The following is a 27,689-nucleotide window of genomic DNA, read 5'->3' on the forward strand; positions in this document are numbered from 1 at the left end:
AAAGGAAATAGGGGAGTTTAGATTTCTGCTGTGGAGGAAAATGAGTCACACCGTCTTTGCAACCAGAGATGAGATGGGTGGTTTCCAGCCTTGCTTACTGAAGTTTTACATGTTTATGTCCTGGAATAGAGCATATCCAAGTGGTACAAACTGATTTCAGGTTCTGTTTTCTTACTTGGGTGACAGCAGGCTCATGAGGGATTAAGTCAATTTATGTACAAATGGCTTCTTAAGAACTGAACACTACACAGACCAGCCCTTTTCCAGCTCTAGCCTCTAAGGAAGATAAAAATTATTGTGGTGCTGAATAATGTTTAGTGAGCCAGAGGTTACAAGACACTGACCCTGGAAGTTTGATCACTGTTCTGCAATATGAATATAGATAACCCCATTGGAAGGCTTCCTTCTTTATTTATTGTATTGTGTTGAAGTTATTTTTTGTTCTGTACTGTTTTCTGGATAGAGACAGGCTTCCAGAACTCTCTCCTGGATCTATGAATTTTGTCTTGTGCTTTTCTAAATAGACAAAAATGGTGGGGACTCACTGGCATTTAATTTTAGTCACAGCTTGTTGACTGCCTTGATCAAGGCCTTAGGAGATTTGACAATGCACAACAGCATTTGTATTTCTTGCAGCTCCAAAACTGGACAGTTTGGCTTCCAGAATCCTCATTTACAACATCTAGCATCACTTTTAGTCTCAACATTGCAGGTATGGCTTTTACAACATTTTTAATCTGTACTCAGCTATTCTGTGAGTGAGGAGCACAAGCAGGAATAAAGACGGAATAGTAATAAATTTAATAATTGAAAATTATTTTAAAGTTGAAACTATACAAAATTAGTGCCATATGACCTACATGTGTGCAAAAGAAAGGCTTACCTACTGGATTTCTGAACACAGAAGTGTGAGGGAAATGTATTATTCAAGGAAAAGTAATGTCAATAAAAAACCCCACAAGAACAACCAACCAAAAACCCAAGCACCCCTCCCTCCAAAACCATCAAACCAAGAGACCTTCTGCTTGTTAAGAATTATTCTGCCTAAAGGTACAAACCATCCCCTGGTGTGCCTGTCCTTACACAGTTCACGTGCTTCTCCGCTGAGCAGAGCTGCTGTTGTAAGGCTGAGAACACACAGGACAAATGAGCAGCATGGCTGTGTTGAAAAGGGAGGGACACACACTTGAAATGCTAACACCAACAGAAGCCTAAACACATTTCACTTCCAAAATGTCCAAAAGACAAAACTTTCTGAAGAAAGAACTGCTGTGTCTCTACAAGCTGCTCATAATAACAGAACTAAGGTAAGGAGAAAGAGAAAAAACCTCAAACTAAACAGAAAAATTAAACAATGAAGAAACAGTGACAATACTCCTGGACATGAAAGTGATTAAGGAATAGAAACCTATTTTTAAGCATATAAAACCAGCTCTTCTGGCAAAATAATAAGCTTGTAACAGATTAAGAACAAATGTAGAGTGCTAAATTAAAGGCTACAAAACTGATTTAGTGCCTACTTAGTAAAACTCACAGTATTTATTAAAAAAACAACCCTGCAACCTGTCTTGTAGAAAACTTCATAATGTGCTAAGAAAGAAAAATAGTAACCTTTAACAGAAATTCCAACTGTTTTGTTTCAAGCTATTAAGAAGTTTTGTTTAAATAAAAATGTTAAAGATCAATAATAATAATAATCTTAGTACAGAAAACTAGTAGCAAGTCTGTAGTTAACAGAATGAAAATCATCATGCTATAGAAATCAAGTTTAAGTCTAGTTCCTTATCCTTTGGAAAAGAAAAATTTGATAGCTATGACCAATTATCATGGCAGTAAGGGATGGGTGGGGGTAGAAAACAAGCCTGTGATGTGTCTAAAACAAAAGGATCAGCTCCCAGAAACTTTAAACTACTGCAGGGACACAGATTAGAGCTCAGGGCAGCTGACAAGTGCTCGTATAGTATTTATTTATGAATCAGCCTCACCTTTTAATGCACCAGTTCAAACAAAAGGAAATTGGTATTAAATATGTATTTCATTAATTCAGGTCTGATTATCACGTAAGTTTGTAACTACAGACAAAGTTTTATTCACATATATTACCCACTACCAGAGTCTGAGGCATATCTATATATAAACAATGAAACTTGGAACGTATGCATGCATATCATGGGTAATTTGAAGAGTTCAAATTTAAAGAATGCTTCAGAGATTACTACCTATTGAAGGTTAGTCTGTAATACAGAAAGTTTAAGGAGCAGAACTTTTACTTTTCAGAAAGATACTGTTTCAGATTGGACTTTACAGAAGCCAAGTAGCAAATTTGTACCAGGTTAGTGTTTCAGCAAAAGAAGATCCTTGCAAGGTCAAAGTTAACTGTATTAAAAGTTACACAAATCCAAGAATGTGCTTGTAATTTATATATAAAACATAACAATGCAAGATCTGATTTTCAGTGATCATAATACATTTGAAGTCCATTGCTGAATCCATATATGCCTCCCCCAAGCTATGATTAGCACTGACACTGCAGGATTTCATCCCATCACTCCCAGGTGTGGCCCTGCAGCCCGCTGGGGGGGCTCTATGTGGGGATGCGGGTCGCAGCCTCCTCCTCGGCGTCGGCTCTGTTGGCGTTGATTTCCGCCAGCGTCCGGCCAAAGCGAGTCCACTCATCCCCGCGCGGGACGGCGATTTGCTGTGACACAGACAGCGTTACTCAAACCTCCTGATGGATAAAGCTCTGAGCTGCACAGCACTTCAGTAATGTGCAGAAGACGTGCCAGTAGATAAGCTTGCCTTTATTTTAGTGTAAGCAGCAAAAGCTCTAACTAATAAAAGAAGCAGTGAAGTATAAAATGGTATTATAACCTTGTGCTATGTAGCTCCACCTGAGAAACTGCCTTCAAAGGGAATACTAATGCTATGTCCTCATCCCATCAATTAGTCATTTACTACTGCAATACACATACTTGCAGTAGCAACAGCTTCCCTGTAAGAAGAAAATCAAGGCTGCTCCACTGCAAAATTTTTTGTTCGGCACTTCTCAAGCTAGGATCAGAATTCACATATGCCACGGTTACACAGAAGATAAAATTTCTAGGAAAAAAAAACATCGATTCTTATTTCACCAGCCTTACAGTAAAGCTTTTCCTTTTTGACTAGGTGACAGCATGCTAAAAAGTTATGCTAGAACACCTTAAAAAAAGCACTCCTAGGAAATAGATTTCAATTCAAAATTCTAATTCAAATTCTAATTCAAAAATATAAATTAAACCTAATCACTATTCCTCTAATGACAGGAGAATAAAGTGAAAGGCAAGCTGCTAAATAAATAAGCCCAAGTGTTTTGCAATATACTTCGCACAATACACAACATACATACCTCTCCCACGTCATATATAACTATTTGTCCCTCTGAATCGCCTACAGCAATCTCTCTCCCAGAATGTGTCCATCTCACACGGTTCAGAGCGGGATTGCCCTCCACGGTGATGCTTGCAGTAGGCACCTGTACCAATTTGAAACACATTGCTAAAAATGCATCAGGTTTCCATGAGCTAGAGATTACAGAACATTCCTAGGCCATCAAAGGAAGTGCCCGACACTTCAGCTGGTGCATGGAACACAGATCAAAGACATTGTTCACAATACAAAGGCCTCAGTGGCCTGAAGCTAGTGACATGTCCACCAGTGACATGACCAAAACAACACATGGCCACAGTACAAACATCTGCTATCAAAAAGCACATCTGCACTCTTATGGGACAGGAGGCACAGACACACTTTCAGGCAGTGACGAGGCACCCTGGGATCTCAGGAAGATGATGACAGAGGGCAGGGATGAAATCAGCTGCTTTGGCAGGTCAAGCCCTGCCCAAAAGGCTAGAACAGGTAATTCCAATTTAAAGTCAAAGGCTGACATATGGTCCTACAACTTCCTTCTATATGTAGTTTTCAGGTGGTGAAATTTAGGTACTAAGTATCTGTCAGGTTCCCCCTCTGATCTACCTCCAGCAAATCTTGGAAAAGGTTTCTACTGTAATGAAGTTGATAACCCACACCAGAAAACTGAACGTTCCATCACTAAGTTAGAAACAAATGGCACTTTCACTGCAGTATTACTGTGGCAACAGGAACACAGCGGTATGTGCTAACAGGTTTGTTCACACTGTTAAGCTGTAGGCTGACAAGGCCTCAGGGTGGGAGGTCTGTAATCACTTTCACAATATGGATCAGTGTTACACCAAAAGTCGTTTTGCTGTCTTGTTATAGGTAAAACCATTTAATTACTGCTGTTATTCATTAAGAGGAGCTATTTGTAACCCTGTAATCAAAGAATGCTATCTACTACACAGAAACTACTGGAACTGCAGAATATTTAAAAACAACAACAAAAAAAACAAGCTATGGTTAAAAAAAAAACCAAACTATGGTAAACATCTGACTTTTTTTAACAGTACAAACAATTTTCCAGCTACATTTGCCTGTTAACCTGACTTCTCACCTCAGTATCATTGTTGAGATTCCACAGGTCAAGCCTGCCCATCCCATCCACACAGGCAAACAAGGCAGGGTGAGTTGGAGACCACATCACATCATAAACATAATCCGAGTTGTCTTCAAAGGAGTAAAGAGGTTTATTATTCTGAAAAGCAAAGATAACAATGAGATACCCAAACCCTGCATTTCCAAATTATAAAACTAACAGGTAAAGCAAAATACAGAACTTCAACAGTATTACCAGCAGCAAGTAAAAAGTGATCTGCTTTAAAAAAATGCCACTGCAAAAATCAGCCAAAACCAAATGCTTTTTATTATTAAAGGTATGCTGTCCAAAGCATGCAGCCATTTTGCTGGCTGCTACTATAAAAAAATCAATAGCAAGTCAATTGTAAATTGTAAATTTAATGCTTTAAGAATCTTGTAAATCAAGCCAATGATAATTCAGTAGCTATTACTCAGAGATTTTAACTCTGCTTCTTCTGGTTTGCATTCATCAGGGCATGAGTCTAACAGAGCAAGAAGCAATTCTGGCAATGGACATGGAAATGACAGACATTTCAACTGTGAGCCTCATCAAGTTTAACTGACATTAGTTTTGGTGCTGTCCCTTAGTCCTCCACAAAATTGTAGCAAAACATTTGACTTATGAATATATGAGGTAACTGACTTTATAACATGATTTACATTTGATTACATTGTAATCATTGTTGAAAACAAAGGGCAAAAGGTTGATAAGAATGGATCAGAGATATACAAATGATGTACAGGCTGAAAGCAAAGTTTTATGCTGTTAATCTTAGTTCTGCTCATCAGCTGTCTCCTCTTTGCAGGACTGCAGCTAAGAATCTTTGCAGTATTGTAGCCAAGCACCTCAGAACTTCATACAGTTTAACTCCAGGTTTGGGAACTTCCTTAAGTAGCTTAAATTATAGCACCACCTTGTGTCAAGGGCTATGAAGAAAACCACTGAACTATCTAAGTTACCTTCGTTGTCCAAAGCTTTACTGTCCAGTCAAAAGAAGAGGTGACAAAAAGATGTGAGAAGTCTACAGGCCCAACTGCTGCATGGCAGTTGATACCTGTGATTGGTCCCTGGTGTCCTTCAAACATCTCACTGATTCCAGCTTTGCTGTTTCAGAATATACAACCAAGGTTAATTGATTTGGAAACCAAACACTGAAATGCAATTTAAATACAGCCATAAGGTTTTGCTGCCTTATATAGATATTACCCCACTGCAAAAGGCTTCACCACAGCAGGATCACAGAAGACCAGGCTTGAAAACAGACCTTATGGTCAACGTGTATTTTCTACTAACTGTAAGTGCCAAAATATATCCTAGGGACAGGAGACTCATCCAGGTACCAGTCCACACATTTAAGTACACTGTCCTCCAAGCAACAGCTACAACTTCAATTCATACAAAGAACAAAATCCAGTCTCAGAAATGAACATAAAACTCCCATTAAATTAAGAGAAGTTGCATATACTTCAAGGGCACCAGGTTCAGACATAAACCAGTAACAATATATCCTAATAGCCTCCTATCAGGGGTGATGAAAAAGGAGGGAAACAGATGGGAAGGATGTTACACAAAAGTGATACAATTTTGGGTATTTTGGAACCAAAAAGCTGTGCAGCAAGGTGATGTGTATTTGAGATGAAACCTGGGCACTGAATTGTATTTAAGAAAGCAATTGATAAGATACAGTCAGACAATTTCAAAATAGATTGAACAGCAGGAGAACAGCTAGCCAATTTAAGATTTGTGCGTGATGTTACTGTACAATTATCTACAAAACAGATACGAAGTTTGGAATGTTCTGCTACAATTCAAATGAATAAAACCACAGTGACCTACGCTGTGCTCATCAACACAAACTCATAATACTAATTCAATATTCCAACCATTTCTGCTTTTAATGAAGCTCTTTATCAGGAAAAAGTGCACTGGAATTCAGACAGAGATACTCTGACCTCCTTTGGTGCAAAGGAGAAAGTATGAAGTTTAAAAAAGTTTGAGTGTAAAGCATACAGGAACTCATCCTTTCACTATTTTTATTTCATTGGAAAAATTAAGGTTTGTATTCACCTGCCATGACGGCATGCAGTGTACACTGAGCCTTCTTCACTGCCAACAACAAAGTTGTTGACATCTCCAATAGGGAAAGACATGCAGGTAACGGCCACAGCCTTGGATTGCTTGTGAACTAGCTCCATGCTATCCTGTAGTGAAAAGAAAAATAGCAGCAACTTACTTCATAAAAGAAATATTAACACCTACAAAATCTAGATTTCACAACAGAAGGTTTTTCTTTTTATTTTAATTGGATAGATTGGGCAGGAACAAGAAAGTTTTCTTATTACATTTGTTTTCACCACTAACACAAATACACCAAAAGTGTACAAAGGAAACAACAGAAAATACTTGATTCCACAGGTGGGGAAAGATTTTATCAAATATCAAGCTACCTTAATTCTATGTGTTGGGAAAATGTTGATTAATGTTTATTAGATCAACTGATGTTTTTAAAAAAATATTAATCTAGAATAGTTATATCTATCTATCTATAGATATAGATATATCTCAAAAGTTATCTTACCTGTGGTTGGGAAAGCATATCCAGACTCCAAGAGCATATTTTCCCATCAGTTGAGATACTAATCAAATTATGAGCATTCTGGGTCCCAACAACATTTACGCAGTACACTGGGTGCTAAGAAACAAAACATTATCAGAAAAGAATTTAGAATTAATAACCAGTTCTGATATAATTAATGTACAGTACGATATACAACTTCACCATTTAACAAAGAACAAAATATGATTTTTGATTCCAATCAAAAGTACAAATGATACTCCCCTATAAAACTGATACTTGTTTTTTCTGACATTCTGATTTTTATGAATAGCCTGGTTCCTAAGTGTCAAAATACGGACACAGACATTTAAGCACTGCCGATCAAGTGCACTGGACAGAATTTCCTAGACGTTAAACACATCTCAACAGGGCACAGTCCTTGAAGATATTTCACCTCCTACCGTGTGAGCAGCAGCTGAAAGTGGCGTTCTCTGCACTGGGGTTCTCTTATTGCTGCGATTATCCCACAGCACTATCTGGCCCGAGTACGTGCCACCAACCACCAGATTGGGATGAAATTTTGCAAATGTAGCTGACATCACTGCAGACTGAAGGGAAGAAAAACAAACAACGAAATATAAGAACTATCATTCCTTAATCTAAAACTAAAGGAAATGAGGCCAAATATCAGAACAACTCCTTTGCCAAAATTTATTCAGTACATTATTTCATTGCCCAATTACTTAAGGATTCACTCACCCTTTGTAACCCCTCAACAGTCTTTTTGTTTCAATTTATAGTTAAAAAAGGAAGTTTTCCTCCACTTTTCTTTCACATGCATACATCTGTATTCCTCCTAGCATAGTTTATTAGCAAAGGAAGGCCCAGTAACATACAAGATTTTTAATAATGTTTTGCCATATTCTGTAGTGATTACTTCTTAGAGAATGTAGAAATACATTTTGATATAACAGAGTTACTTTTGCAATATGGGCTTTGACAGTAATGTGACAACATGAGGTTAAATTTTGATTCAACTGTGTAATTTTCCAAAATGATGGGAAAAATGCGGATATCTTGGGCTTGGCATAATGGAAGAGATTTGCATGTTTTTACCCTTCAGAAAACTACTAGAAAACCTCCATCTGCCTTTTTCTTGATGCATATGTATCTAGTTTTCATCCTTGTTCCATTTCCTCATGCTGTCCTCAATGTATTCAGTAAACTAAGCTGTAGCATGCAATCCCACTCAAGCCCCTAACATACAAACCTTTGTAGTTCAACCATTAAACAAGAAACTTTTCCTGTTTTTTAAATAGAAAAGGAGTTCTCAAACAAGACTGAATTCTGAATGGTGTCAGAAATTCTGAAACAGAATAGTATTTCTCTGCTGAAGTCTCTAGCTATCAACATCTGTTGGCAAATAAATGAGGTTAAAGCGAATGCCAGCCCAATGAAATTATATTGACAAATGTAAGGAAGGTACTTGTCCAAATTCATCAGCATAAAATCCCTCCCAAGACAGAATCATACCTGGCAGTGAAAGACATACTCTGGGGTAGTTTTCTTGTACTTCATATTCCATACAAGGGCCACCCCATCAGGCTCATGAGGCGCATCCTCATTGTTGTTGTAAGAGGCTACAAGTAATTCTGGATACTGCATGGTAAGAGAAAAAGATTCAAAGTAAGCAAGATGACTGGCTAATGGTCCAGATAATCACAGAATCTTTGTTTTCTTTTGCCAAAATAGGGTTAAAAACACCTGGCATTATAAAAGCGAAAAATTGTCAGTTAGAACTGCAGTGGTTGCTAATTTAGCTCCTAAACCAGCATTAACACACACATTAGTTGGGTTCTCTCCTCATAACTTTCTTCCAACTCTAAAAGCCAGTACTTTTAAGTGAGCTTTCTTCTTAGTGAAGCTGAGCTGCCTCTACAAAGCAGTCCATAAACCAAAACCAACCTTCTTCACAATACAAACCTTTTGCTACCTTTCACAAAAGATTAACAGCTCTGTCTCCTTTTTGCAAACCATGAAGCACTTAAGGAACACATTTAGAAATACAGCCTGTATCAACTATGCTTTTATGGGAATCAAATGCACAGAACTACAACAATTTACAGAGTCAACTGTTTACTTGATGCATTATGTTTTACCTGAGATGACCAGTCCAGACAACTGACAACACGATGCTTTGACCAACGTTCATCAAAAAACTGCCTATTTAAGGACAGTTTTGCTCCTGCTTGAATCTCTCTATAAAGACAATTAGGAGATATTAATCTTAGATCTTTTTCAATTAAAAGTATTGGAAATTCACAGAAAAGTATTTAACATTCACATTACCCTTCTTTGTCCTCTAGGTCTCTTCCACTGTAGTCAAAGAAAATGTTGATTTGCTCAGAAAGGGCTCTTTCAACAATCCTTGTGGAGTGGTCAAAAAAACTTAAAAATTCTTCAGAATGCAAAATTTGTTGCTTTTCCTCCTCTGTGAGTTCATGAGGGGCAGCTGAAAAAAAATTTATACAGACATTTTCTAGACTGCACGCTTTTCACCATTTCTTTTCAAGAAAGAACAGTATCACGATTTTTAATAATTTTTGCATTTTATGTTTTGCTGGCTAATTAGCACTTAGCAATAAAATTTTTTAAATTACTAGAACAAAAAGTTAAAAAACTTATTGATGGCTTTTCCTTACAGCACACTCAGAATGTTTTGAGGTTTTGAGGTAAACAGTACCTTCTTCCTCTTCCTCCTTTTTTAGTGTTTTTTCTTCCTCAGGTTCAACTAATGGTTTTGGTGCAACCACATCATCTTCCTCTTCCTCATCTAAGGAGAAACATTATGGTGAGACTGTCAGTGTTTCTAAAGGGAATAGTAAGGTTCTATATGAATCTCAAATAAGCTGATGTAAAATGATATAATGTAGCTTAAAATGGTTGCATTTTCAAAATGTAGTCCCAAGGATAACATTATCACAAAGCAAAATATCATTGGAACACTGTCTCCACCTCAGTATCAGTTGCACTGAGTTATGTAGTTGCATAAACTGAAATAAGACACGCAGGAAATTTTAAAGAATCCAAAGTGGAAATCTGTCTTACAGGCATTTATGATTCCACACAGAACCATGCGGTGCATGCATGTTCTGTGTAACACACTGACACATTAATGCTGCGGAATAAAGAAAAATCAAATGTCTAAAACAGTCTACAGAGCAGCTGCTTACTTGTGATCTGAAAGCATCAGTCTAATGGGTCTGCACATGGCATGAAGATGGCTTACATTAGCTTTCAGGTTGCTATTCTGAGAGGCAAATTTTGCTAAAGATAATAGCGGAGAGATTACATTTTTTCTGTCATTTTAGATGCAAGTCTCATTATCTGTATCATGTTTGGCAATGAGAACTTTACAGGAAAATGTGTTTTCCCTAATTGCAATGAATAACATAAAATGTTAATGTTCAGGAATACTGACAAGTCTTACAACACTTTCTGCATTTCTACATTTTATTCTTTGAATACTGTAAACCAGAAAATACCTTTAAATTACTTAGAATTGTGGGATATGCTGGCTTTTCTTCATCCACTTTCTAGAATAAGCTTCTGAAAAGACTTGTTTTTATTGGTTAAACAGCTACGTCATCTGCTTATAAGGGAATGGCAGCAGGAGACTGCTGCATGCCCCATCACAAGTAATGAGACAGTATTCAACAGGGACTAGGCTTGTTTGTTGCAGCCATCTCCCTGACTCATGTTCAAAGTTATCTAACACAAAAAGTGAAAAAAACCCCAAAATCCACATGCATGCACACAAAAAGAGTAAAAACAAAAAAAAGAGGTGGTCAAGGGATGGGAAGCAGCTGCCAAGCCATGGTCCCAGCAGCCAGGCCAGCTGACTAGATAGCAACAACCAGATGGTACTGCAAGGATTGTCTCTCTGCTATGAGGTGGCAATGGGATGGCACAACATTTTTCTGCCTGACTGCTTCCAATCATGTCTTTCCCCAATGGCAAGCCTGTGCAATTACCAGCACTCCAGGAGGTCTACAGACAAGCCTTTACCCTGCAAACAAAATACAGCTTGTAGGCCATACCAGCTGCCAAACCACACACATAGTGATAGGTTTAAAGAGGTCTGAAAATCTTTCTAACTCCATAGTATAGGCAATAAAAATATAACTGTACCTGCAGGAAAGAAAGCTTTAAATGACACTGTATAATGCACACAATAATACAAACTCCAACTTAATCAAAATGATAATGACGTATGCCAATCCTGCATTACTTGAAATTGAGCGATTTTTATGTTCTGACAAGTTTACAGAACTAGGATAAATGGCATGAATGATTTCAATATATGCTCATACTTTTGAACCAAATGGTGAAGGTTAAAATCTTTCCTTTCAAGGGCCTCAATCAGCCACAAAGGAAAACAGTAATCACTGTCTTTTCAGCCAGCCCAACTGCATTTGTCAGCCCTTTCTCCGTCAATGCAGCCAGAGCAATCAACCTGCCAAACATTCAGAATGGAAAAACAATCTGAAAATACAGGGTATAATGCACCTGCCAGTGAAAATGGCCATTTCAAGAAAAGCTAGTGATCTCAGTGACCCTGCTGAGGAGGCGGTGGTGCAAAGGGGAAAGAACCCGTAAAAGAATTCTTAGTGATCTCCACTCTCTTGCACATTGACACTTCCTTACAAAGCATGCCAATTACAGCTTTTGTGCTACTTAAAAAAAAATGAAAGCTTTTTTGGGCAAAATAATCACGCTAAGAAACAGAAAGACACTGCTCCTTTTTCGATGGACTCGCATGCACAGCAGACTTGTAACCTGAAAACTGGATAACTTGTGGCCATTCCAAATAAGGGAATTCTTAATGTCAAATAACTACAGGTGTGAACAATGATTAATCAAAAAATGTAATATGAGTTAACACACATAACTTGGAGAACAACACATACGGGATCACATATTCAAATTACAACCACTTGGATAAAAATCCCCCTCTTTTTCACTATGCCAATCAATCTTGCAGAATTAAATGATGCCTTCAAATTTAGAAATCTGCTTTTGGGTCACCCTGGATACATTATTCTAGCTTTGAAAGTCCCAAATTAGAAATTTCAGCCCAACCCCCCATTAGTCATACTACACTGATTCTAAGTACCATTTTCAGTGACAGGAGTCAAATTCTTGTCAAATGTAGATGGTCAACCCCTTAGTGCTATATGACCTTCTAATCTACATATTTTATTCAGAAGATCATATAGTTGATTGCTCCTGCCTTTTAATGTTTGAAACATAAATGGCATATATTATACAGAGCTCTAAATTCCTTCATAGTACTTTCACTGCATACAGCCAGCTGATATTACTGCATTTAAATGCAGGATATAGCACTTATTTTAATATTCTCGAAGTATCAGACTTGAAATTGAACATGTCATCTCACTGATTTATCTGTAACTGCATAAATCTAAAACCTTCTCTCTAAAGAAGAGTCATATGTGAACTTTCTTATTAAGAGATCTGGAGAAAAAAAACCAAACCCAACCAAAATAAATTAAAATATCCCCACATATACAAGTTCTTCACCTCATTTTCAAATAATAGGACACTTTCTATTCCAAACCCAGGAAGCATTCTCACAGTTCATAAAAAAGGCCCCATTAAGCTGCTTGACTAAAAAGCAAGGTAAGTAATGTTTGTTTTAATTACTTTTCCTGTCTCTTCTTCATCTTGAGTTTATTTAATAGCAGGCCAGATGCCAGAAGTTAGGCCAGATGCCAGAATTGCAAGGAGTTAGTGTAACAATAATACAGCACCCAGCAAACACTGTAACACTGGACATACTATTTCTGAAAAAGTTCCAGTCTAGTAAGTCAAGAACCCACCATACTGTCATGCACTGCATTTATCTCAGGTCAGCTACCTAAATTTGAAACATTAAGGGCACTCCCTAACTGCACCCACCTTATTCATTATTGACTGTACCTACTGGCATTTTAAGCCACTTCAATTGTCAGTGTACCAAATATGATTTCAAATTTTAAAAAGGCTGCAAAAACTTGGAAAAGTCACAGGGCCACGGAGACATGAACTGGGACTCCATGTCACATCAACATATCGATGAATATTCATTATAATATGCCAAAGGATTAACTCCATGTTGTTTCTGACAGGCAATCAGGGGATCTAAGGTTACAAACTGAGCAGTAAAGTAGCTGCTATTTTTATGCAACCTTTAATAGCAACAAATGTCTTGCCAATGAATGCTAAAACAGATTTAATGAACCACTGAATTTTTACTTTGAGTTAACATCAAAATTGTGATATATTTTGGCATGACAGAAAGAAAAGCAGTGCTGTAAATTAGGCTGCACCTAGCAATAACATTGTAGAGTGTAGTTCCAGTTGTCTGAGCAATCTGTTGCTGCAGAGTAGGTTAATCAAAGTTTAATCATCTGTGAAATGGGTGGCTTTTGTTAAGCCGAATGTCTTTACATCCAGTTTTCCTATCTGTATTTCTGTACATTTAAGGCACGTACTAGATAATATAGAACCACAGAATATTCTGAGTTAGAAGGGACTCACAAGGATCATACATGAATATACAATGGTCTGTTATTTCTTTAAAAATATTAAAATGCATAAATCTTGCACTGACTGTAACAGCATCCAAGAAGCAAATCCATCGTATTTTTACTACTCTGCTTAATAATTTAATTCTGTGTCCTGGAGATGTTGGCAGATAATTATTCCTCAAAGAGTGGAGTTAATGCAGTAATACTGTCTGCAGTCAGCTGTGACTGCATATGCACAGTATTGTACAACAGCATTAAGTAGCAAGTACCCAGTTAGTCCTGGAAAGCCTTAACTGTGACAGCTGAGCAAAATCACATTCCCCTATACGCCCATCTTTCTTTGCATTAACTGATTTCTAGGAGAGATCCCGATTTTCTTGTTTTATAATATATAAGAATGAATCTTCTAAGGCAGTTTCTCAAATACTCTGAGGTCATAATAAATCAACATATTAGTACTGCAATAAAATAATGGAAGTTGTGAGAACTGTTAGAACACTAAATGCTTCATCTCCTAAAGAAGCTGCAACATTTCAAACTTAATTTAACTGTTACATGAATCCAAAACAGGTATTTCCAAATGCCAAGTTTCATTTAAGGACATGAAGTCTCTCTTATTTAACTCACTTAGTATGTGTTGCCATAAATATTTCCATAATAACTGGAAATGGTTTTAATCTAAAACTAGTTTACTTCTACTTCCTATCTGTCCCACCAGGCAGACTGGCTGTAGTTTGAATGTTTCCTAGTTCAGCTTACAGTGCAACTACATAACCACTGTAGCACACAGATTTGGAACAAAGAGAGCTATTTAGTTTGGTGATTTGGTTTTATTTCACGTGCTCTCCTCTCCCACCAAATCAAGTGTTAACATAAGTGGACCTGAAGAAGCAGAATGACTGCAGAGCATATCTAAAAAAAATGCTTCTATTTTTCCTTATTCAAAAGCACAGCCCCAACAGCATTTTAAAGTCTCAAAATGTATTATGAAGGGTCCAGTTGACTTCACTTTATAAGAAGCTGTGAACACTGAGCTAACCCAGCTCAATTGCAACTTGCTGCTGGATAAGGGAGCTACTGCAGGTTTAAGTTCAGTTGCAAGCTTCACTTTCAAGTGTACTTCACAAGGTTATCTTTCTTTACAGTATATGCACTCAGATAAGCACAACTCAGACTGTGAGAAGAAATAAGAATCAATAACATATATTTTGCAGAATTAAAATGTATCTAATTTCACCCTGTAAATTCAGCATGTTGCTTTTGTCAATTGTTTTAAAAGAGTTTTAAAATTTTCTTTTCCCAAGAAAAATCTCTTACCTAGTGACTCCTTTTTTGTATGCAGCATGATTTTTTTAAACCTACACCCTATTTCAGATATCATTGTAAAATGGGAACACAGACCTTTGTTATTAATGTATTTAGGTGGTCTTAAGATAAACCTTAAAAACATCTTCAACACTGAAATGATGAAAAGACACTTCTGAATTTTGTGAAGCACATGAAGTAAATATATTTTTAAAAATTATGATGGCTCTCAAGAAATCAGTATTTGTAAGGTGGAAGGCATCAGGAGACAATACATGCACTGAGACTGCTTTCTGGTAAATGCAGAAATAGAGATGACCACTGTCCCACTCCACTACAGCAAACCTCAACTACAGCCTATCTACTGTGAAACTCAGATCATACAATCCCAAGCAATTTCCACTGTCAGCAGGCAACAGAAGTAGAACTCTTGAAGTGCATAAACTGTGACCTAAGTCTTCAGATTCCATGAGTCTGACAGAGGGGAGGAAAAAAGACCTGAGGGATTAGAGAAAGGGAATGTTGAGGGCATGGGAGAAATGAAAGCAGGAAAACCCCAAACACCTACTTGTGCAGAGATACAGATAAAAAGAAGAACAGAGAAGAAACAAAGAGAAAAATCGTATCCTCTGACTCACTGAATAATTAAGTTTGAAAGATATATCCTTGCATAAACACCCAAAAGTTCACATACCAAAGAGCAGGAAAATGCAAAATTATGAATGTAGAAGTAGGTCCTAAAATTGCTAAAATAGACACATACTCGAAGTCAGTCATAATAAACAACCGAGAGATTTTGTTGTAGAACTACACACAAGCTATGTCAAGACTAATACTTTCATTTGCAGATAAATTCAAGTGTATCAAGCACTGAAAAGCAAATCTGCTAGCTAACCATATTTTCTTTGGAAATATTTATTGTTTGAAAAGCAAACAAGTCATGACTGAAAGAAAGCCTCTGTTCAATGGCTGAAAACAGAATCTGTGTAAGTTATAAATTAGTCCCTTCTTTCAAAACTCAAAGTAAGCTTCAAGTATAAAAATTTAAATTATTAAGTAGTAAGGGGGTTAATTGCTAAGTTTGTTGTAGGATACAGAATCTTCAAGTAAGTTCATAGAATGTTAGGGGTTGGAAGGGACTTGAAAGATGATCTAGTTCCAATCCCCCTCCCATGGGCAGGGCTACCTGCCACTAGATCAGACTGCTCAAAGCCCCATCCTGGCCTTGAACTCATGCAGGGATGGGTGACCACAGCTTCTCTGGGCAACCTGTTCAGTGCCTCACCATCCACAAAGCAAAGAATTTCCTCCTGATATCTAATCTAATCTCTTCCGGTTTAAAGCCACTGCCCCTTGTCCAGTCACCACATGCCCTTGTGCAAGGTCCCTCTCCAGAGGTGGATGCAGCACTCTAGGAGCAGAGAAGAGGGGCAGGGTCACCTCCCTTGACCTGCTGGGGATGCTGCTGAAGATGCAGCCCAGGATATGTTTGGCTTTCTTTTGGGCCACTTCTTGAGCTTGTCCAGGTCCCTCTGGGTGGCATCCCATCCTTCAGGCATGTTAACCACCCCACTCAGCTGGGTGTCACTGCAGATGTGCTGAGGGTGCACTCGATCCCTCTGTATGTATGAAGATAATAAATAACACTGGTCCCAGTATGGACCCCGAGGGACACCACTTGTCACTGATGTACATCAGGACTCTGAGCCACTGACCTCTGGATGCAACCATTCAACCAGTTCCTGATCCACCCAACAGTCTACCCATCAAATCCATCTCTGTCCAACTTAGAGAGAGGGATGTTGGAGGGGGATCATGTCAAAGGCTTTACAGAAATCCAAACAGACATTGTGTACACTTCCCTTGTCCACTGATACAGTCACTCCATTGTAGAAGGCCACTGGGTTGGTCAGGCAGGAGTTGCCCTTGTTAAAGCCATGCCAGTTACCTCAAATCACCTCCCTGTCCTCCATGTGCCAAGTTATGTGTGGATTCTTAAATGTCACAAATGCAAAAAATATCCCATTTATTTATCAGATGTCAGCTAATTAAGCAACTCCGTGTTTAATCTAAACATGTACTAGGAGTGCATAGCAAGAATGATGTTAACAGAGATACAGAATGACAGTAACAGTTAAGCAAAACAGATAAAAGTTTAGTAATAGAATTCCTACAAATTATCTCACATATCAACTTTCATTTACCTTATTAAGTTACAAGATCACAAGTGCTGGTTCTAATTCAGCCAGTCATCATTAGCATATTAAAAAAAAAAACAAAAAACAAAAAACCAAAAATAACTTAATAGTAAGAAATTAACCATTCACCTTCCTTGGGCTGAGTCATAACAGGTGTTTGCGTCTCCTTTGTGTAGGTAACAATTTCTCGAGGAGGAAAGTCAACTTGTGTAATTTTGGCCATTCCAAGTTTAACAGGTCCACGTCTAAATAAAATTAATTTAAAAATCAGAGAAAAACATTTCATTTTATTATTTCACATTTTGCCTAGAATAATACCCAAGCCATTATGTCACAGCACTGTTTAGACAAATGTAAATCAAAGTGGCAACTTTGAACAAGTCACACAATTATGACTACTATTTTATCATTATTATTTTAAATCAGCAACTATTTATAAATCTGTGACCAAAAGGAAGATGTGCACATATAAATATCTGGACATTGGGATATAATTTTAAATTTTTGCTCTTTGTGCTTGATCAGAATACTGCCACATATATAATACACCTGTATTACCAGGAGTACAGATTTACTCACAGGTCATGCTTGTACAGCAACAGCTCTAGGATTATACAGTTTGAAAACCAACTCAGTTATATTGAAGGAAAAAGCACCTCCAAGTATTTTAACTTTGCTGCCTTTTCTTGCCCACCTCTAAAATACTGTCTAGAATGCAGAACTGCCAGGCTGACCTGGAGCTCACACTGACAAATGGTTTATCCATAATACATTGTTTCAGAGCACAATACTGAAAACCTCTGAGCTTTCTTTCTGACTTTAAAAAAGGTAGATATAGCTAGCATCATTCAACACATAATATATTCCAAAACCTGCACAACATTAATTCAATCATTGTAGCCTTCTGTAAAATCTAATTGCAGTATGCACTGTAATAACATGCAATGATCCAACAATTTACCTATATCAGATTTACTTTCTTATTATCCACACCTCTCCCAAGATAAAAGCAGAAGAGTAACTCCTTTTGAGAGGTTTTGGTGGGCAGAATCATAATTCTTAGCACACAATACAGGTTTTAATTAGTGCTCATAATGAGCTACAGCTTTTATAAACATATTTGTAACAAAAGATGAGAGTTGCTCGGTTTTTAAATACACTCATGCTGTTTTATTTTAAATAAATGATTTCCTAAAGTTTACATTTTGTCGAAGAAAGGCTCTAAGAAAACAAAACTTATTTGTGTTTATTAGAAATAAGTATCTACTGTACATTAAACTATATTAAAACTTCCCATTGCAAGCAAACTACACTGAGTCTAGGGACAGCGAATTTCTATTACTTACAAAACAGTTTCTTAACAACAACAACTACAAGTCTTAAAGGAAAAAATGCTCATACTTATTATCCATAAGCACATGAAAGAGGGAATATAAGAAATCTATGCAATACCCCAGATCGGAATCAGAGTGGAGCTGAAGAACTGATGGATCAGTATCCCAATGCAGCGTCCTGGTACCCCAGGTTGAACAATCATGCAGCATTAGCAAAAAAGGCCAGAGATTAGTGAAGCAAATATACACTATGAACTTCTAAAGTTACAGCAAGCTTATAGTTATTTCATTGTTCATAAGAAACAAGGCAATGCAACATCAGTTAAGGGAAATTCAGCAAACATTCAGTGCAATAATACATGCAGTAAATACAAAAGTTAAGAAGCAAACAGAATTCAGAGCTATTAGCAAAGAATTAAATTATTTTAAAGGTTGAAAATTAAAGGCCTGCAAACAAATGTTGCCTTAATGAAAGGCAAATAAATAAAAAGTATTTTAAATACTGATAAGAACCACTAAAAACTTGAAATTAATTTTAAAATATGTTCAGATTTGTTCAAGTTACATGAAGATAGATTTTTTAACAAAACACAAACTTGCCCAGAGCAGTAAATATGTGGAGGAAACTGTCATATTGGTAAAGGAAATGAGTCAACACATAAGCCCTTTGGTAGTGGGGCAAAAAAAGCATTTCCACTGGGATAGAGAACTGCTAGAGTTTCCAAGATGTGACATTGCAGTAATTATGGGTTAAGCACTGCCTCGGGCTTGTAAGTGTCATCTGAGTTAGAGCCAACTCCATCTAAGACACTTAAAATCCCTTATAAATTGTGGGCTTTATATTAATAACATGTTTCAAAGTCATGTGGAATAACAAACAGAATGGATCCATTTCAAGTTGTACTAGAAGAAATAGGAAGGAGGAAATCAATATTCCCTCTACCTTCCTCTTAGCCTTCATCCCTTCCTCAGATATTTTCACATAGTCTCCTGGCGATCAGGCTTAGGCAGAATTTTAGAAACATACTTGTAAGAGATTAGCAGATCAACCTGCATGGCTTTTTTCTGACATTCTCACGTTATCTGTATTTTTTAAAATAATGTTTCTGAATAAAAAAATTAAGAATATGCAATATTTTACTATGATAAGTCAATAAAGGACAATTTTACATTTTCATACCATACATGGTAAGTTTTCTATTAACCAGGCGCAGAATTCCTAATGTTAAAGCTGAACCGAAAATTATACACACAGTGCCATCAAAGCTCATAAATATGGGTGTGCCATGCACTACCTTGTTCTAATGGAAAGTATGCATTAGGACTATAAATCATAATTTAATTAGGAATCACAAATCCACCATCTTCATATATAGCCAATCAACTGCATCCACAGCAATAGCTTAATATCCAAATCTCAAAAATCTTTTCATATCTTTTGTGCATCAGAGGACACATCACTTTAGCCTAAAGTTAATTACTTTGAGCATACTTTTTCATTAGATCTCTGCTATCTTTCTTGACCAAAGAGATTTAAGCTTAAGAGTTTAATTTGGTCCCTGAGAATTGAAGCTGAGTATTGCTTATATGTTGTTCAGTCATAAGCAAAACCAAACCACCACCCCAGCCTTCATGTTGCAAAGAACACCTTAGCTTCAGATACAGATGCTGCACCATCACAATACCTGTCAAGTATTTTCTCAACCTTTTCAATTGTGTTTGAGAGGAACTTGGGGCAAAGACAGATGAAGCAACAGCAGGAGCACAGTCTGAACACTGCCCTACCTACTTACTAAAGAATTACTGACAAGGTTCAGCATCCCAGAGGAGGCTTTATAACACATCTCATATTGGTAGGTGTTGCCTATGAAATGCCACTGTCACACCAAGGGATATCATACAGTCCTACTTTGATGTTCAAGATGTTTGAACTTGTATTAATAAACCAGGACATAGGCACCTTTTTACTGGGGGAAGAATCCACTGGTGGGAGAACAAGCAAAGGGACCCAACAGCGATTCCATAATACCTTCCAATTTGGCTGCATATTTCTACCTCCATGCTTTAAATTTGTCTCAGGGTTGGGATCTTTAAAGTTTGAAAATGCATTGAGCTTTTGAGACTCAGGATATGGATTTTCTCAAGGCTTCATAAGAAAATGCATGCATACAACACTGCATTACTATGTTTGAGAACACACAATCAGAGTGCAGTGCACTGATGAGGTGGAAATAAATTTAGTACACAGAGTGGCATTCCATTACAGGTATGTGGTCTATACATATTGTTTCATATTGAATTTAAATGAGATGTGAATGGAAAGAAAGTATTTTCTTTTAAAAAGTTATCATCAAATACTTCTTGGTTTTTTTTCCTTCTGGTGAACATAAATACATATATAAATATATGTTTTTAAAAGACCATTTAGTAAGCAACAAATAATTTAAAATAACTAAAACTTGCTTTCTACTCAATTAAGGAACAATTATATTGGTTAATTAACATGACAGGCAACCAAGATCATACCTGAGCACTGTTAAAAAAAAGTTTGGGCTCACATCTGCTGTATTCTCTGTTTTAACTTAGTGATTTCTAGTTAGAAATAGGCACCACCTTTGTTCAGGTCATTATTACCTTGAATATTTTCAGGTTAAGATGCATATAGTTATGTATGCATAATCCCCACACATACAAGATGTTTCTGCAGTCTTTTAAAAAGATGTTTCAAAGAGGTCTAACCTTTGACTGCTTTTCCAAATAAACTATCATACAACAACAGTAACTGATAACTGCTGCAGTTACTGTGCTTTAAATAAACTTCATCCACAATGTAAACTTACTAAATTTAAAGGATACAAGCCTCACTTGCTGAGAATATCTTATCAATATTAACAGGAAGCTACTGCTCTTATTTGCAGACTGTGCATGAGAAACAGTAGAAATACCCTTTGGAAGTAGTGTTTTCCCACCTTATCAGCCATCACCACTCGGAATATTTAACAGAAATATTTATCTGACTCTTCTTTAGAGAAGCATGTCTGAAACCACCATGCTCAAAGAAATGGTCAAACAGTTGTGACAAGTACTGGCACTGAAGAAAGACAAACAATTCTGGGTGTAGTAAGATAAAGCTATATTTTGACAAAATAAGAAATTGCAAGTGCTGTAGTTGTGCTACACAGATGAAATAAAATAATGAGAAATATGGTTCTGAGTAAGGGAAAAACAAAATCAGAAGTAATGCAAAGTTTGTAGACAATATATTTTATTAGATCAACTAGAGATGGGAAAAAGCAAATAGCCTATCATCCATAGCCATCATCCTTTAGAAAAAGCTGGGAAGAGCACGGAAGTTAGACTTTTTGAGTTTGTTATTGTCCGAAGACATTCATTTTACTTCAAACTTGCAAGCTTAAACAACTCCACATTAATGCTGGCAACTTCAAATCAGGAAGTACAGCTGCACTTCAAATTTTAAAGTAAAGCATTTCTGCTAAACAGCCGCTTTTGACAGATTCAACACTGTAACCCCATATTATTATAATCAAGCAATTAACCTTGATTTCTTCTAAAGCTTAATTATTCAGAAAGCAAGCACTGAGAAAGGAACATGGCAAGCGAAGTGTCATACCTGGATCCAACAGCACCATCCCCGGAGTCCTGGCTCCCGGCCTCGCTTGGCGTACTCACGGATTTGGAGGACGGAGAGGTAGGAGGAGGGACTAAATAGTGAAACAGACAGGTATCCGCTGTTACTACTCGCAGAGGTTGCACAGCTTAGGATGTTTTCAAATCAATTAAAAATGAAGGATTAAAAAAAAAAAAAAAAAAAAAAGTGATGGCAAACAAAAAAATAAATGGATGAAAATGAACAGTAGAAAGAGAGGGGAAAAGACAATGTTAACAATTCATGCTGGACTTTCATGCAGTTGTTTGGTATTTATGCATCTGAAGCATACAAAAAGACATGGAGGGGAAGACATTGAGGAGAAAAGGAACTGAAAAAATATTTTTAAACTGAACTTTTGACAAATGATGACACTGATTTTCAAAGGGTAATTTCCAGTGACTCATGTTGCTTAAACACAGAAAAGACAATTGTTAATACAGCTCTGACGTTAGTCTTTTTTAAAGATTAGACAATGAAAGTGTTTAACTAGCAATGTTATTTCAAAACACATAATCACCGAACTGTGGACCAAAACAGTGGCTGTGTCATATAGCATCCTGTTATTTTTTTCTAGTTTGAATCAAATCAACATAAATTTTGTGTATTACAAAGTTTCTAGTATTAGGTCTGGAGAATTACCCCCTTTTTTTTTTTTTTTTTCTTGACAGTACACAGTCTAGTACCACTGTATTTAAACTTCTTAAGAGTCAGTTCATTTTCTGTTTGTACACGAAGACTGCATTTACCATTTGAAAAGTCACATGCTTTCTGGAAGTGATTCATAGTGAATGACATCATGCAATCTGATACAAATACAAAGCTACTTTGGTATTTCTTTAAACTTTTCATTTTAGAAACGGTCATTTTAAAATGAAACTTAGGGTTTGAACACAAGAATCAACAGGTGTTTTGAAGGTCCTTACATGCTTCATTTTTCAACAACATGCAAAGTATTCACTTCTTAGTAACCCTTAAAAAAACCCTTGAATGAACTGAGCACAAATCATTTACATAAACTGCTGTCTACTCTGTCAGCAGCTAAGCATGGGAGAACTCAGAATTTAGGTCTGCAAGATTTCTACATAATTTCTTGAAATCACAAGTATATTCTGAATTCTAAAGAATTTTTCTACCCCATCTCAAAAGAGTGACATGGTCCTGATTGACGAAAATTCTCCCTTAGTTTTACCAAAGTAACAGTGAATTCTTCAATTTACTAGAATTTCATTCCTCCGAGGGGAGAGACCTTTTTTATAGTCTTGAGCTGTATTACATAAATTCATACTACACGCATTTAGACCTTATACTTATCTAACTGGGGGGGGCATGTAAGAATCTATAAATTGTTCAACTCATCCTCGCCATGCACTGGTCAGTGCGGAGCAAAGGAGCCGGCCCAGCCCTTCCCTTGGCCGTCTGTGCATTTTGAGGACACGGCGACACCGCGGCCCCAGCGCCACCGGCGGGGCGCAGCGCTGATGCTGCAGCGCTCTCTTGTGGGGAAAGCGATTCTTGGGAAACCCTTCCCAAAACTGAGCCGAGTCCCTCTGAAAGACCAATAGTCTTACGAAAAGACCGGATGGAATCTCACCTACCCCAGAGGATTAAACTATAAAATCTTTCCGAAAATCATTCTGGTTCACTAACTTAAGGCTTCTTATATAGTAAGTATGGCAGATATCAAAAACATACTAACGCTGATACAGTCCCTTCTCCCACAAAAGAATTCTCTCTCTAGCAGTTAACAGCACAGGAATTGCCTTAGGAATTAACACAATTTTCTAGGAGAGAATCTAACATCAAGCAACCCCCCTCCACTGACAGCCCAAGCCACCTCAGCTGCACACCAAGCAGCTCAGCCATGAGTTAGCACCAGCTCAGGCACACAATCACTGTATCTGCCAGCACCCAGTCAGCAGGAAAGGAGCCTGTGCCTTAGGGATGCTAACTGCAGGCAGCAAGCAGGACATTTGAACTTGATCAAGGATCCGTATCAGGTCTGGTTGTCTCAAAAAGAAACAGAATGAATTCCCTGTGTACACTCAAGGGTGTGATTAAGGAGCAGCTCAGTGGCATCAAACACAACATGCAGGGTGTGCCCCACTCTTGCAGGTCAGCACCTCTGAGTTTTTCATGAACACCTACTCTAAGTATACACATTTACTTGCTTTCAGGACTGGATACTCTGTGGCTTTTAGATTCTTTGCCAGACGTGAAAAAAGCAACAACCACAAACATTCCTACAAAAATTTCATCAACTGCCTTGGGACAGTATCATGCAAGGGAAGTGTTCAAGTATTAGTCTACCAAAGAAAAAACTGTAGCAGGCCAGCACTGATCACTTAAACAGCTGCACACTGGTGCCAGCACAGCCAAATGGAGTGTCTCAACTATTAAAACAGCTTGAATTAACAAAAAATGACTGCTGGGGCTTTTGGAATGTGAGCAGATGGAATGGTGTTTTCACTTTTGAAAACTTGAGGATTATACAAAAGCAATTAGGAAAATATAATCATATCTATATCTCTAGGAAATTATTATTACTTTTTTTAAAAAGAAGCCCATTGAATAGACCCTCACCAAGAAGCCAAACTGACAAACTTTGAACCCCTTTGATTTCAGAGATGGAGACAAAAAGCAGAATTGCATCATCATGTTCCTTGCTTTCATCTTCCATAGGGACCTGCCTAAATAAAGGCAAAAAAGCAAGAACCAAGATGCCAACACATCCAAGAGCTGCACAGATACCAACCATCACCCTTGGAAGCTAATTTTTATACTTAGTGCTGCTATTGCTCCAACGAAGTTAGCCAGGTATTTGAGATAAGAAAAACGAGGGTGCAAAAGATGCAGAAAAGAAACAAGCCAACTCCATACAAAAATATCAGCATTAAAATTTGGCATTGTGGAAAAGAGTAAAGAAAAAAAAATACATGAGAATAATGGGCATGAGAAACAGGGTGGGGAAGAGAATGCATAGATGATACTTACATACTTTAACTAATATACTTCTAATAATCCACTAAGTGTAAATGGTGTTATTTTATAAAATAATGTTATGTAATGTGTACTGAAGCACATAATTTGACATTCATAAGAGATCATGAAGGACAAAAGAGTGTAAAACCCAGACATGTATAACACCCCAAAAGTGGCCAGATAATTATTATGTTAGTTACACAAATACCTCAATCCTAACAAAAAACAAACCACCACCACAAAAAAACCCCACAAAAACAACAACAAAACCAAAAACCCCCAACAAACCCCAACACAAATCCCAAAACCCACTTTAACCCCCCCCAAAAAAGACTACACTAAAAAAGACTAAACTAAAGACTAAAAATCTCCCAAACATTTATTTCAAACAAATAGTAACATTCCTACCAACAGGTGACTCAGGTGTCAACCCCATACTCTGAAGTAATGCTTCAGCTTCTCTTCTCTTCTTTTCAAGATCAGATTCTTCTTGTACTGGAAGAACATCTTTCTTCTGGTCAGTCTAAAAATTATTGAATTATTAAGTTACAGCATTTAACCTTTCATTTATTTTGAGATTTCACAGGGTTTTTTGTAATACTGAAATCTATGATCAAGTAGGTTAGATATTCCATTTCAATAATTCTGATGGTTCTTTTTTGGAGATAAACAGACAGGAATAACATGTTCCAAAGCTTTGGTACTGTTTTTAAAGGATATATATATAAACATGCAAAAAGTGTCTGCATATTTACCAAAAGGACTAACACTTCATAAGATTTAGAAGTGTTATTTTTTTTTACACTAATCCTTAACACTGGAAAATGCAGAGTGAAAAAAAATCCTGTACATGGGTATAAATGTATTTTAGAGATAGTCACATAGTTCCTATTTTTAAATGACAATAACTGTGCCAAAGAAAAGTAGTTTTCTTTAAGTTGTGTGATATGCTAGATATAAAAAAGTACACCCCCCCACCCTCTTTCAGTTAGAAATAGTGCAAGCTCTATTGCAAAAGATGCTGAATACGCCATATCTTTGTACTCTTAGTCAGCTGCTTTTTTAAAAAAAGCAATTCTGGCAATACACTGCTACAAGATCATTAGGACATAATTGGAGCTATTTCTTTCTCCTTTTTGTCTGAATCGTGTAGTTGGCAGCTGCCCAGTCTTCAGTCATATGCTGATTTAGAACACCAACTACATCATAACCAAAACACAGAGAAGTAATGAAAATAAACCCCAAAACATACTAGCAAAAGTGTCTTATATGAGATACAATTCGCATTCAGGAGAAACAGTAATCTGGCTCTGATCGTCCCATACTTGAGCAGTGAGAAATGCAGAAGACTGTTAACAAACTACATGTAACACACAAGTACCATATCCATCCTGAGTATTGCTCTGATTTTAAAATTCAGCCTATACATAGGCCAAAGAGCAGAACACAGCACATTGTTTGTACAGTGATAATGCTGACAGTCAGGTAAATCCTACAGACATCCTCAGAACTGTACTTCAGAAATGAGTTCTTTAAATAACACCAATCACAACTCATTAAGCAGAGCTTTCATGCAATAGATCAGTGATTCGATTAATGATGTCACATGCACACAGATAGTTCCAGAAATCTGACTTTATGCTGGTGTAAGATACTAACTATTTTTTTTTAATCCATCTTATTATACAGACAATTGAGAACAGTAGGTTTTTGTATTATCAGAAAATGAAAGTTCTACATTTATATTAGCACCAAGCATTAAATAGACACTCCCTGAACAGGACACCGAAAATGATTATGTGAACCTCCTCTTAAGTTCTGGGCCAGTTACATATGCAAGTCAATTTTCAAAGTGAAAATTATTTCTTACTTCTTTCTTCTTCCTTTCTTCCTCCTTTCTCTTCTTCTCCTCTCTAATTTGAGCTAATCGTTGTTTCTTGCGCTCCAACTCCGCCTTCAGCTCACTTTTGTCAGACATGGCTGAAACACTGAGCAACAGAAATCATGTCACAGTTTGCCTTTTTGATTTCTTCGGGTTGGTTTGGGACGTTTTTTTGGTTCAAAGTAAAGATTTATTAAAACATTTAGTAGAATTACTATAAATTATAAGGCAATGTAAGTACAAGCGTGGTGGTCAAAGAAAACTGTAAAACACATGCATTGTAATTTTTCTCTCAAAACTGTTACACTGCTAATAAATTGGTGGATCATTTAAAGACAAAAATGCCACAATAAGTTTTGCTATGCAACTAACTCAAATACAAACAAGAAGGTCAAAAGCAAAAGGTGGAATCCCTGTAAGTTTAGAACTTCACAAAAATTTAGAACACAGGTAAGGAAAACTGTGTGAAAGGGCTAGGTGAAGAAGAACTTAATTTTACTGTTTTTAAGCCAAGTCAAGTCAGCAAAGAAAACGCACAAGTGGTCCTACAACAAATGAGGACACTATAAATGCTTTTACAATAAGCTTTACAATAAGGATACAAGATTAAGCGTTAGTAATATGACTACGTGCTAATTCA

At 37.0% G+C, this 27,689-nt stretch overlaps 1 protein-coding gene across 2 annotated transcripts; it reads right to left on the bottom strand.

The window, feature by feature from the left end:
• Window positions 1-1,950: 1,950 nt before the first annotated feature.
• DYNC1I2 (dynein cytoplasmic 1 intermediate chain 2) lies at window positions 1,951-27,149 on the bottom strand. Of its 2 annotated transcripts, XM_066322833.1 has the most exons (16): window positions 27,038-27,149; window positions 25,576-25,690; window positions 22,150-22,240; window positions 18,637-18,696; window positions 17,314-17,429; window positions 9,832-9,921; window positions 9,438-9,600; window positions 9,248-9,347; window positions 8,622-8,747; window positions 7,550-7,696; window positions 7,110-7,223; window positions 6,599-6,732; window positions 5,491-5,635; window positions 4,508-4,648; window positions 3,386-3,511; window positions 1,951-2,698 (listed from the first exon to the last, which is right to left on the bottom strand). In XM_066322833.1, exons 1-16 carry the CDS (start codon window positions 27,143-27,145, stop codon window positions 2,585-2,587), a joined length of 1,890 nt encoding a protein of 629 aa, XP_066178930.1. In that variant the 5' UTR covers window positions 27,146-27,149; the 3' UTR covers window positions 1,951-2,584. The 2 variants fall into 2 exon arrangements, with proteins under 2 accessions (XP_066178930.1, XP_066178931.1); XM_066322834.1 differs by lacking the exon at window positions 18,637-18,696.
• Window positions 27,150-27,689: the final 540 nt, after the last annotated feature.

Source organism: Sylvia atricapilla, chromosome 7 (assembly GCF_009819655.1).
Source record: "Sylvia atricapilla isolate bSylAtr1 chromosome 7, bSylAtr1.pri, whole genome shotgun sequence".
Lineage (NCBI taxonomy): Eukaryota > Metazoa > Chordata > Aves > Passeriformes > Sylviidae > Sylvia > Sylvia atricapilla.

What these genes read in the sequence shown, in the direction of transcription:
- DYNC1I2 (XM_066322833.1), bottom strand. Translation starts at nt 27,145, where the DNA reads ATGTCTGACAAAAGTGAGCTGAAGGCGGAGTTGGAGCGCAAGAAACAA. An exon ending in GACACCTGAGTCACCTGTTG is followed by an intron (nt 22,241 to 25,575) that starts GTAGGAATGTTA and finishes TTCACTATTTAG; the next exon opens with TCCCTCCTCCTACCTCTCCG. An exon ending in ACTGCATGCCGTCATGGCAG is followed by an intron (nt 5,636 to 6,598) that starts GTGAATACAAAC and finishes ATTCTGAAACAG; the next exon opens with CAAAGCTGGAATCAGTGAGA.